The sequence below is a fragment of the Morone saxatilis genome, unplaced genomic scaffold (genome assembly GCF_004916995.1).
Source record: "Morone saxatilis isolate NCDOM2014 unplaced genomic scaffold, NCSU_SB_2.0 Contig23, whole genome shotgun sequence".
Lineage (NCBI taxonomy): Eukaryota > Metazoa > Chordata > Actinopteri > Moronidae > Morone > Morone saxatilis.
In genome coordinates this window covers 5182792-5195921 of record NW_023339796.1, presented here as the reverse complement: position 1 = coordinate 5195921, position 13130 = coordinate 5182792, and the positions used below count along the sequence as shown (strand labels likewise).

General features: G+C 41.0%; 1 protein-coding gene across 1 annotated transcript in view; it reads left to right on the top strand.

Moving 5' to 3' along the window:
• Positions 1 to 13130, top strand: part of pigk (phosphatidylinositol glycan anchor biosynthesis, class K) — a 31535-nt gene that overhangs the window by 14733 nt on the left and 3672 nt on the right. Inside the window, 1 exon segment of the mRNA XM_035671289.1 lies at positions 4038 to 4113. Within this exon segment, the coding sequence (XP_035527182.1) occupies positions 4038 to 4113 (76 nt within the window).

Genomic DNA, 13130 nt, shown 5'->3' with positions numbered 1-13130 from the left:
ATAAAAAAGATGAAAAAACAGTACCTAGTCGTAGCCACTCTAGACTGATCCTCCAAGAGCTTTCTGATAAAGACTTATACAACTTATCCACTTATCATTATTCCAGGAAAGCAACAAAGGGGGACCAAATTGTCAACTCAATTGCCGTGTTATGTCCTTGAGAACAAATTCGTGTTTTTTCAAGGTAAAGGGTACCTGACAAGCATTTTAGTTAATACTACACTGAGTGTTTCCCAGTGTTATAATTAAAGGTTATTTACACAAAAATTCAGTTGTCGCACTAGAGCACCAGCATCTCAGACAAAAACAATGGGACAGAAGCAAAATAAAACTCACCAAAACCGACTTTGTTAGTCTTTTACCAATTACCAATGCTGGTTTGGTCAAAATAAACCATTAATTCACCAAGTTAGATGTGACAGTATTCATGAAAATGTCCACAACGTAAGCTAACATTAATTCTTGGGGACAAATACGCCTGTTAAAATACTGAAAGTGCTTGTTTTTGCCACTGACTGGAAGGATCCCTACAGAGATTGATCATTTATTTTAACCAGAAACAGTCTTATTACCGCTATCACTCGCGACCAGACTCTATTGACAACAACGATGGCTAATTTTGTAACATTTTTAACAAAATGAAGCTCAAAACACTCTTTGTTAGTCTTTCCACTGTTGCAACAATCACAAACTCTGCTTTGGATGAAATAAACCCTTAATTCTCTGACATAGATGAGAAAAACAGCAGTTTCAGTCTCTCTCCTCAGTTGTACATGGAGCAGACAGGCTGTGTAAACCAACCACTGAGAGGCAATAGCAGCACAGGAGGAGGGAGTGTGGCGCCATTCTCAGCTCAGGACACTGTGACTCTACTATATCTTTACATAGAAAATAGCTGTTTCTATTTGTTCTGTTCTGTTTCTGCTATAGTAATGTTTCAAATCTCATATATTTCTTTTAAGTTTGAATTAATCACTTAGTGATAAAGATTGCCGACATTGAATAGAGCTAATATCAGAGAGTAATGCTGTGGTCAAGTAGAGTAAATCAGACAGATGGGTAATTTTTCTGCTCTGTATGTTTAATGTGGGAACCCACTTGCCAATATAATGATAATAACAGTACATTTTATTCATAAAGCACTTTTCATGGTAGCTTAAAACGAAATCGAAACAACACACTAAAAAAGTATACGGCACACAACAAATTAATCACACATTCAAAGCAGTTCTGAAAAGATGGGTTTTGATTAGTGATTTAAACGAGGATGGATCAGTACTGTCTCGGATGTAATTGGGGAGAGAGTTCCAGAGGGAGGGGGCAGCGACGGAAAAGGCTCTGTCACCCCAGGTCCGATGCTTGGTCCTGAGTGGTAGAGACAGGAGGTCGGCATCAGAAGAGCGGAGGCTTCGGGAAGGAGTGGGGCGATGGAGTAGGTCAGTGAGGTAGGAGGGGGCTTGGATATGGAGGGCTTTGTTAGTGAGGAGATAGACTTTGAATTGGATCACTACCGGTGCGCCAGCGTGGGAATGTTGCCACAGATTTTAAAACTCCAGTTTACTGTGAAATACAGAGAGATTTACCTTTTCAGTAATAGGCTTGATCAGTACTGTGTGAGCTTGTTTGGCAACAGCTTGAATGTAAAAAGACGTTCATTCAAGCCTAAAAAGTCCCGGACTCCAGCTTTAAAGGCTACATCGGGTGATATTTTTGTTACTGTCAACAAAACCTTCCTAAAAAACAAAACAACAATGACCTTGTGTGCTGCTGAATACTTTCTGACTTTCCAGACTGTCTGTTGCGCTTATCCCCATGCCCATTCATTTTATTTTTAAAAAGACTCAGTAATTAAGCCTCACACAGCTGGGCACTGAATTGTTTAGCAAAATAATACAGGAGTAAATTGTCTATTTGCATGCAATACTATTTTCAGATGCAGATTTGGTGCTCTAGTGAGTTTTTACTGCAGCAGCACAGTGTATGTGGAATTGACTCAGAATAAACTACAGCACCCATGTGTGTCTCATTAATGCTTTTTTAATAGTTTTTGGACATCAGTGGAAGCAAGAGAGCCTTATGTGTTCTGTGCCCGAAAGGTCACAGGTTTAATACACATGTCTCACATTAACTAATGTCTATCCATCAGCTGCCATGTGGTGACCTTTTTTCAGTGTCCTTGAGCGAGACACAGCTTGCTTCATTATAAGTTGCTGTAGCTAAGAGCATGAGTTCAAATGCTTTAAATGTAAATGGGTTTATTCCTAACCCACGATTCACATGTGTTTCACGGTCAGCTTTCCTAAAAGAATGAAAGGCCCAGAAGAGTCTATCTTTTACTTTGAAAACTGTGTGCTTTTCTCCTAACATCTGCTTATTAATTGTTGTATACTGGCCCTAGATACAAGGATACACATAAAAGGTTTTCAACTGAGTATTAATAGCTTTTTTTTTACATATACTCTGAAAATCTGATGGTTGCTTAGAAAACACATACAAAACTAATCAATGCAAAATCAGTATGCCTCTTAAGTTACTAAGTTCTCGTGATAGATGTAGAGAACTGCCACTCTTAAATACAAACACAACACAATCCATGACTTTCACAAGATTTCGGTTTTCTTTGGTCATGTTTAATAAAAATCTCCCACCCAACTGATACACTGTAGTACTTAAAGGGGAGCTTCCTCCATCAAAGTCCATTTACAGGGTATAGGATAGTACTAGTTCACTAATTATATAAAGCCTTTTGTGGCCCCAGAGGGAACTGCGTGAAGTCTGATAAAATGCCTCAAGTGATGTCTCTGGAGAAATGAGCTCGTCATCTCTGCTGCAGGCTACCACCTCGAGGCTACATTAGCCGCCACTAGCATAACACACCAGAATCTGCTACTGAACTGTTGTGGTTGGGTCGCATTGTGGGGAATGTGGGCGCCAGGTTTCGACAAGGAAGAAGGAATATTTTTTAGGTTTTTAGGTAATTTGGGTTGTCCAAGTTTTGTCCAAGTTTGAAACACGTTGCAGTCCAAAGTTTCGGCCAGTCCAAGCCTTTTATGGTTCATTTATGTCACTGAGTGCCAGTATCAGAGCACATATTGACTATATGAAATTCTCTCCCTTTTCTGCATGCTTTGTGATTGACCCTCTGGAAAGTGTTTTTCCAGTGTGTCTTGTGAATTTAGGCAGTTCAGTGCCTCACTGCTCATGCTACACTAAAAGCTGAAGCTGAGTTTCCATTTATATTTCTTTAAAGTGGCAAAGAGCTGTCAAGATGATGCACCAACTGCATACTGCTAGGAGTTTGTAAAATCTTTAGGCGGATGAGAACGCCGTGGAGAGCTGATGTTTGCTGTGTAGCATTAACATTAGCTGTATTTCGTTGTTTACTTGTTCAACAAATATAACACCAGTCCCATATGAGTATTGAAGTTCTGAAGCGCCCTCTAACTTTCATTGATTGCCGCATTGATGTTCACTTGGGTTTTAGAAAAAAAATTACCCAGAGTGCATTGTGGGTAGTTAGGGGGGCCTGGGAGTTTGGAGCTATATTAACACCTCTAAAATTGTTACAGTAAAAAGGAGGTGATAGGTTGCTCAAAAGATAGATTTGAGGCGTTGTATCACTTTGTGTTTTCTGTATGTTGTATGTTCTCTATATTGTGCTTTAGAGTTTTGTAGTGATATGCACAGGATTCATTCCGATCACATCCATTATTGACAAGATGATTTTTACTCTCTTAACGGTTCCACAGAATGATTTTTTTTTTTTTCATTCATCAAGAGAAAAAAAATGGGTTAATTTGCATCAATTTGCACTGCATATCATTGACTCTGCTCTGAAATGTTCTGTCAGTACACACACCTCGGCTACACTCTCACTGCCAACAGAAACACTGGAGTCTGTTCCTCATCCTGACAGCTTTTCTTTATCACTGAATAATGACGTCCCACATAACAAAAGCTTAATGTTTCCAAAGTGCAATTTACTTACTTCAGGTAAATGCCATAGAGCGCTGTCTTGTGTGTGTTTTGTCTTTCAGTCCTGTGAATGGAGAGCTGCAAATAGGGAAGTACTCGTATGTGGACCAGCTGCCTGTGTCTGAGATCATCCATCAGGTAGGAGACCCATACAAACACCAGGGTCAGGTGGGGACACTCAAAGCACACGAAGAGGCCTGTGTTAATATAATCCAAACATTTTTAACATCCATTTTAGTAGCGAATGGAACGCTGAGTTCTCGTGTTTATCATCTTTCATGCCTTCTGCGTAGGCCATTTATTCGTGCTCCTGTGTTTTTGTTATTCGAAGTGTGTCCACGCTTGTCCTTAATTTGGACACGGAACAGAAAGTTGTGTGCAACATCCACCAACTGATTCTTTGTGTCGTTTCCATGGTGACAGCTCTAAGTGTGAAATGTAAGTGCCTCCTGGTCTCAGTGTGGAGGGGCCACCGTGAAATCCAGCAGAATGGATAGGCAGGATTGTGGCGAGGAATTGTGCATTCACCTCATTCCCAAATGGATTGTGGCTTTCAGTCGGCCGACCTTCACAAATGAACACCTATTCCTCCTCATTGCACCTTAAGAACCTGTGCTCTGCATTCAAAGTAGGCGGTCTTCGTTCTTGTGTCGCTCTTTCTCAGGTTTTCCATTATGAGCCTATTTAAAATACTATTTCTGTACTTCCCCTTCAACTTATGCCTCAGAAAAGTAAAGAATCACATTAATCTTTGCCACAGGCAAAAGCAGACATTAGTGTTGCTTACATTTGGGGTTCAGCTGCCGATGAAAGACCCATACTTAAAACTTCTGAGAGTGGACACATTAATGAGACCATCCACACAGTATTATCCAGTAGTATCCCCTCAATAAGTTTGAAGTTTTATGGTAATCAGTTTTCTTGAGACTGTGTGAGAGAACTGTTATTTCAACTGTGTAGTGATTGTTGAAGCTAACAAAGTGAAATCCAATACAGCTAAAGCTGAAACAAAAAAAGTCAAACTGAAAGCTTTTTTAAATGGATTTCATGTTATTGTACAGTACATTACCAAACCAAACTGGGTGGAATTTGCATCTTGTCCACATATGTGTGTGGGTTTCCTCAGGGTGCTCAGGGTTAAGTGCCCTTCACCAAGGCACTGGCTCAAATCTAGAGTTGGTCGCTGGGTGCTACATGGTGGCTGCCCACTCCTCCTAGCACTTAGGATGAGTCAAACAACAACATTAACAACATTTAGTTTGTTTTTATCAGAAAGTGAGGAACATCTGATGAAAACAACTACAGTTTAATACTTTTTCCAAAAACATTGTTAGAACTGTAATGGTATTATGAAGTACTCATATCTTACTCACTCACTCAGTACTGGCAGGTACCCAAATGTAAGTACTCATATTTGGTCTGAAAAAAGTGGTATAGATGCATCCCTTATTATTTACTTGTATGTAAAAAGTATTCACTCATAGTGTCCACAGCAAATTATCTCCCACCTCTACAGTCTCCCAAAGCTGGTTTGTGTTTTAGTGTCTTTCAGCTCATTGTTTTCGATTCACTCTCACCGCTCTCATCAGCGTTGCTCTCATCAGCGTTGTTCTCAGCAGTAGCTGTTTTCAGCAAAAAAGCTCTGATAAATCCACTGTACACTACCTGCCCAGCAACAACTAGCTGGTGAAGATAGTGGAGCATTTAGCAGCTAAAGAGACATTATTCTCAGGAGTTGTTGGAGAGCAAAACAGAGCAAAAAGGACAGCAAATATTTTGAATTTCATTTGTTAACTGGACAAAAACACGACTCCAAATGGATTATGTTGTGCATGGTCACCATATCAACTTTATAAGATTGTTTGAAGTAGTTAATACAGGTTTCAGTATGTTCAGAATAAAAATTCAATCGCTGTAATGCTCGACTGGATACCCAATAAGTATACATCTTCTACCCCAACTGTAGGTTAGCTGTCTTACACCAGACACTGTCTGTCCATGTTCAGGGTAAATGAGTATCTACCACTGTATCTAGTAGTACAATTTGAGCAACTTGTTGTGTTATCTTTGTTAAAATGACAATTGTTTTTTAGGAGTTCAAGAGTTGCATCTTCCACGCAGTAAGTTTTAGCCATACATATGCTGTCTAAACTTAATGTCATCTTGCAGTGCCTCAGAGGGAATATGATTTCAACTGAAAACAAAGGCAAACATTTTAATGTGAGGTTTTTGTTGAGGAAAATGTGACAGTTGAGCAATTGTTTGTCTCATTTAAAATGCTAAAACACAAGTGCCAAACCTGGTCTAGTGATGTTAGAGCCGTAGTAGGAGCAAAGCAGTTGTTTTTTAGGCTTTGCAAAACTATGGTCTCACCACTTCCCTGGTTAGTAAGACACAGAGGCATCACATTACAAAACTTTATAAAACGGTCAATCATTTGTTGAGGCTCCTGGGTCTGATTTCAGTGACTACAGTAGAGTTTGATTTGACAATGATGTTTGTCTTCACTATGTAGGCGGATACTTCACTATTGGTGTTAATACGACAGGTCAGATCCAAGTGAACCGAGTAAGTGCTTAAAAAATATAATCTGGAAAACCCTCGGGACCCGCTGCTGGAAACATCCCTGGCTGACATTGACTTTGGTGTGAACAAAGGAGTCACAGTCAGTTGGCCCAGAGAAATGAAGCTGACCAGAGGCCTGAGCCCTGTCAGACGCTTATTGAGTATCGTGATGGGAAATAGGAGGGGTCTCCACACCCAGCGGCACTCTTGGAAATTGATCGCTGAGGACTGCCTCAAATGCCTGGCAAACACTGGGTAGTTTCAGATCTGCTGCTCGCATAAGAGTTGCCCAGTAAACTGTCTGTAATTTTCCGTACATAGAAGCAATCGCACTATGGAAAGCTTACTTGCTTACTCACAACCATCCCCCCCAAATTAATTTTTATACATATTTCTTCTGTCTTTGTTGTTTTTCTCCCCCCCTACTCTTTTTAAATGCACCCACACAAGCACACTCGTCAACCCGATGACCCCTGCCAGAGATTTCGATTATCGGCTAGCACTCCTGCTGGGTTGAAGATGGGAGTCCTGACACACTGAGTCATCTCTCTCCCCCTCACCATAATCCATCTGCACTGCAGCAGAATGACCAATGTCCATAAAGCCTATTGACAGCTCTCCTCTTTTTGATTAGCTGTCATATTGTGCCCAAAACTCTCTGAGATATCTTTGTTTTCATGTCACTGTGGCAGCGCCCTTTGTAGTTCGCTGATCAGATGTACTCATCTGAAGAACTAGATGTGATTGAATCTCACAAGATTTGATGTCTGAAATATTCCCAAGTGGTCTGTCGCTGATTTCAGTTGTGCCACCAACAAAAACAAATCTTCTCACTGTGTTTATCTTCTAAGAAAAACATTTTTCAATTTGCCAGTAGACCAGGCGACGGCTTGTAAATAGACAAGCCATCAGAATGACTGACAGTGGATATATATGGCTGTGCTGTATGGCGTCTGTATACAAACTTCCCCTCATTGTGTACGTGGATGTGTGTATGTGAGGGCTTGATTAATGCCCTGCCACCGTTGGCAGTTGTCTCGCTAGTGGTGACAGGGTGAGTACCCTCTTCCTGCCACCTTCTCTTCTGAACCTCACACATTTCATCACGTTGCCAAAGCCTAATCACAATATGTTCAGTTCTGGAAATAACTAAAAAAAGCTCTTTATTTTTTTCCCACTCTCTTGTGTATTCTGCTTTTTTCCTACCTCGCTGCTGTGAGTCCTGGTCTCTGGCGTCAAATTGTTATTTGTTCTTTTGCCAGCTTGATGCCACACCATATGGCTCCAAAGAATTGAAAATGGAAACACTGAAAATTAATGCGTTGCCTCCCTCCCGTCCCTTCGCCAAATCCCCCTTCCCATACACAGCCTGCAACACTTTTCAAAAGTAGATCTCGGCATTGTGTGGATCATAGGCCAAACCCACTCAGACAAGCTCCTTGTTTAATCAAATATCAATTAGAATTTGCTTTGCTGCCTTGCTTGTGCTCAATAATTACAAATAACATTGTCTAGAAAAGCAAAACATGCTTTATGAGATAATAATGCACCTGCTACTTTGACTGTTGCAGCACTTGCCGAGGGCTTAAATGTCCAGGCAATACAGTGGAGTGCCCTGGCAATGCACAATGGCTGCTGTTCTGTCATCCGGCTCCGCACAACATAAATTTGCTGCGGTTTTGACCTTGGGGTGTGAGTGTTTGGCAGGGTGTTTCAGACCTCCCTCAACGACCATTAGCATCCTGCATGGTCATATTAATTAGCTCCAATCAATCAGGTGGGTAGCTGTTAATTGATTTTACTTGTGAATTGAATACGCAACACAAAGCATGTGTAATGGAGGCAGGCTGCTTGAGTCTAAGTCCCTGTCCTTGGCAGTAGGATGTGAGTGGTTTTGTCAGTGAAGGTCAGCAAGCACTCTCCTCTTTTCTGCTCCTCTCTCTCATTTCTGTGCCGAATTATTTTTTTTCCTTAGCCTCCCTCATGTCTGTTTTTCTTCTGAAGGAGCTATATTCTTTTTTTCATTGTCATATTTTTTTTACTTTGGAAAGTCAAGACCTCTCTAATTTAGATATTCAGTCATTTAAGCAATTAGACAGAAAATGAACAATTTTGATTTGATTTGAAAGTTGATGTGTTGTAAGCAGGAAAAATGGGCAGCGTGAGGATTTGAGCGACTTTGACGAGGGCCAGATTGTGATGGTTAGATGACTGGGTCAGAGCATCTAAAAAAAATGCAGCTCTTGTGGTCTGCAGTGGCCAAAAGTGGTGCTGCTGTGAACCAGCGACAGGGTCATGGGCGGCCAAGGCTCATTGACGCATGTGGAGATTGAAGGCTGGCCCAATCCAACAGACGAGCTCATAATGTTAAGGCTGATCAGTGTATGTTTGATGGTAGAAAATATTGCTGTTGTACTGGATCGCATTAAATTCTGTTGGTGGACCTGGGACCAGGGAGTGTGTATTGGTCACATTTCTCTGATATGGATCCCTTAACTGACCTGTGTGTAAGATTTAGAGGTTTCTAGTAGGGAAGTTCCAGATGCAACCATTTGAATACAACTCAGCCTTCCAAGCATGTAGGAAAAACTACAATGGCTGTGAAACTGTAGTAACATGGCGGTTTATTATGGCGGCCTCCACGGAAGAGGACCCGCTCCCTCTGTAGATAAAATCATCTCATTCTGAGCTAATAAAATATTATATTCAGGTGGTTATACAATGATGACAGCATACCTATGAATATTATATTCCATTTCTGTGAACAGATCCTCCTAAATGTTACACTCTGGACCTTTAAATCAGGTTATTAAAGATTTTTTTGTTAAAAATTTGACTACATTTTGTACAAGACCAATTAATGATTTGATAGTGTAGATAATCTAAATAAGTTGATTACATTTAATTTGGTTAAAATATGTCATCATCACCCTTTTTTATCTGACTTTTTTTGCCTACTTCTCTTCTATTGTCTCTCTCCCTTCTTGACATATGCTCCTCGATCTGCCGGCTGTGCTGACGTGGCTTCCTGTCACAGTCGATCCATCTCACTTTGCTCTTCCTTACCCAAGGGGTTTGCGCACACACACACACACACATATATACACGCACACACACAGTCACAGTCACGCACACCTCTGCCTACCATTGTCACGGAGGTCAACTGCCCCCAATGGCCACGCACTCCTAGTCATCTCTTATGAACATCCCTGGTCGGCCCCTGCCTCATCCTCAGGTGTTAACCTCAGCTCCTCTACTTGTCTTCCTGACGGCCACTTTGTCACCAAGTCTGTAGCTGAAAGTGTCAAATGTGTAACAGATCTGAAACATGTAGTGTAGTAAAAGCAGGAAACAAACACGTTGAATATGTGAATATTGAATATGTGAATATTGAATATGATTTGGACCCCATTTGTGCAGTCTGAAATCAGTGGCCGTGTGATGTGCAGGCTGAAGTGTCAGCTCAGTATTCATCTGCTTATGTCAACGTCTCAATGGGACAGATCACTGTTGTCATGGCTTTGTGTCCGTTTGACCGGAAAACATGGAGGACGACAACTCAAGCATGCTGGCAAATTTGATTGGGATTTGGGGAGATGCCTCTGTTTCAGCTAAACTAGAACAGATGGGTCGAAATCGACCAGCATTCAAAACTGACAGGATTCGGCTTGTGGTGTCAGCAATAAATTAGGAGCTTCAAAGGGGGCCAGATAGCTAAGCAATGGGCAGAAACTCGCTATAAACCCAGTAAAGCCAAAGAACTGCAGAATAAGGTGATAATTCTCTTTAGGTTTACTAAATACTCTATAACATTAAATACAACTAATAAGCAAGTTAGTAAAAAACTTCCTTACTAGGGCTGACCGCTAAATGGTGATGGTTTAAATCATCAGTCGACAAGCCCCTGGGGTTAACTCACATTTTGCCAGTCGAATTCAGATATGAAAACTTTGTCTACCATGTGTCATAAAAAAACGTAACGTAAAGAAATTCATCACAGTCCTTTGTTTTAGCTGCATCATTATACATTGTGGCTTGTTTCTGATTTGCTGCTCCAATGCTCCCACCGCCGGTGCTAGATGCTAGAGAAGTCAGCTAAAGTACTTTTGAACCAGAGGCTGGTATAGCCACCTCTACTCCAATCTTGTGTGATTTTATAACTGAATGAACACAAACACTTTTCATTTCTCTGACTTTGTGAAAATATATTGTTTTCACATCACTTTAGACAGTTGATGGACAAAGTGTTCGTCAACTTTCTAATCGCCTTGCAATTTATACGAATATTGATTCTGTACAACTCGAACGGGCATCAAATATTTTGCTGAATTTCCCTTATAATGAGAGGCTAAGAACTGCTGACTTTACATATGTACAGTGAACTCCATCGCAGTACAAATAAGACTGGCACATGCTGTAGAGCTTCAAATCGCTAGTACCAAGTAACGCAGACTGGCACATGCTGTAGAGCTTGTTAAATATGTGCAGTGTCTGAAATTACCACCCACTATGTGCCAAATGCCAGTAAAATGTGTCTTTGGCAGCTATAATGTCCATAACACTGGCTGAGACTGTAACATTTGAACACTTCAGTGATATACAGTTTGTCCTGTTACTAAAACTTTCTCCCTGTTGACCACTGCACTCTCTGTCCATCAGCCAATCAAAGAAAAACGATGTCTGTGTGACAATCGGGCTTCTCAATGGCGGACTGTAATGCTCCTGCTACACAAAACAGCATTATCCCTACTTGAGATTGGGTCATGATGAACTTGACCCACAGTGATGGGTGTTAAAGTAACACACTGCACCTGATTCTATTCATGAAATTGCATTCAGAATGGCCATGATTACATGTTTCTTAGAATAATGAATATTAATTACTTTTGGCTGGTGAACATTATTGTAATTTCTTATTAGTTTAACAGCTCTTGGTAAGTGAGGCGAAAAGTTAATTTCAGGAACAGTGTGTGGCTGTGTACTCATGCCTCTGTGCAACCTTTGTGCGCAAGCTACTGTCTTTTCAAGGCTGTCTTTTCAATCCAAACTTACTTACGTGACAACGTTTCCAATTTCTAATGTAGAAAGACTGAAGACAGCAGTAAAATTGGATTACGTCTGACTCCAAATTTATTTAACAGCTCAATCAAGTCAAATCAATAGAGGTCCACTCCCATCGAGAATGCTAAAGCAGAGACAGCAAGACATTTGCAGCACACATCAGACCTGAGCTCCAGGCTACGCATATTGTTGGACGGAGTCAGGGCTGGAGGTTCAAGGCAAAGAGCTTCACATTTAAAGCTGCATTCAACATGCAGATATTGACTAGTATCGTCTGCTTATATTCATTTTTATTGACCAACAATAGGATTTTTGGACCAAACTGTTCTGGTGACTCCCAGGGAGTTCCCCTGAGAACCACATACCTTCAAGGGCGTTATTTCTGTTTGCATTTGCACTGCCAATAATGAACGCTTAAGTGAAGCTGGCAGGCAGTTGGCACAACAACATCAGAAGGAAAAAGAAAACTGAAGTTAAAATCAGGCTCCGAGACAAAAAGTCTCGTAGGTGAAACATGACACTAATGAAGGCTGCTGCAGGAGTTAAGTGAAGGGAGCTACTCTGCAGGTGTGCTGGACTGTACAGTAACTTGGCTGAGGTCTTTCATAATTGTATGGTGGTATGGTGTATTGTTATTGTATATAAACCACAAGCACAAGACGTAAATACCCCCTGAATCGATGCATCAGCCTAGAGTGTAAAAAACTCTGGTAATCGGTGTCAGTGTGTTTTAATCAGATTTGATTGACAGTGGCCTGGGAGCAAGAGCAAATAGACCCACAGCTGTCAATCTCAATCCTGATTGGTGCATGGAAGTACATAAAATCACACATTTTCAACTTAGTCCAGTAGGAAGAGCATAGACAAGAAAAAAATAGGTAAATCTCTCATGTGGTCACATTGGCTCTCATCATTCATGATAAGAAGTTGATTGTGAAAATAGGTTTTCAGGGCCTTTCACTCAGGGCTATTTTTGGACTGAACATCCACTTTGATGTCTGCTTGTCTGATGTCAGACAAACGAGACGAAATTCTGTCTTGTCTGACATGTTACCTGTAGTTTCTTTTGTTCTCACAAAAACACCATTGAATCAGATGCTGAAAGACGCTCCTTTATCTGCTGCTCACTGATTGTCTGTTGAAGCACTAAGCTGTTTCCACCACATAACCTGCACCTTGGTTTCTGCCAGGCAGCACTGTAGATATAGTGTCTGTCGGAAAGATGCTGTGACTGACCGGAAGATTGGCCCATTTCACAATGGTACTGATGTGCCTGTAAGCCTGAATTTAACTTCAGTCTTCTTTTTTCTGATTGCATTCCATATGTGGTTATTACTGGACATTGTTGGCCAATGAAAAATGAATATAAGCAGAAAATACTAGCTAATATCTGCAGTGTGAATGCAGTTTTAAATGTGAAGCTCTTTGCCTTGAACCTCCAGCCCTGACTCAGTCCAACAATATGTCTAGCCTGGAGCTCAGGTCTGATGTGTGCTGCAAATGTCTCGCTGTCTCTGCTTTAGCATTCT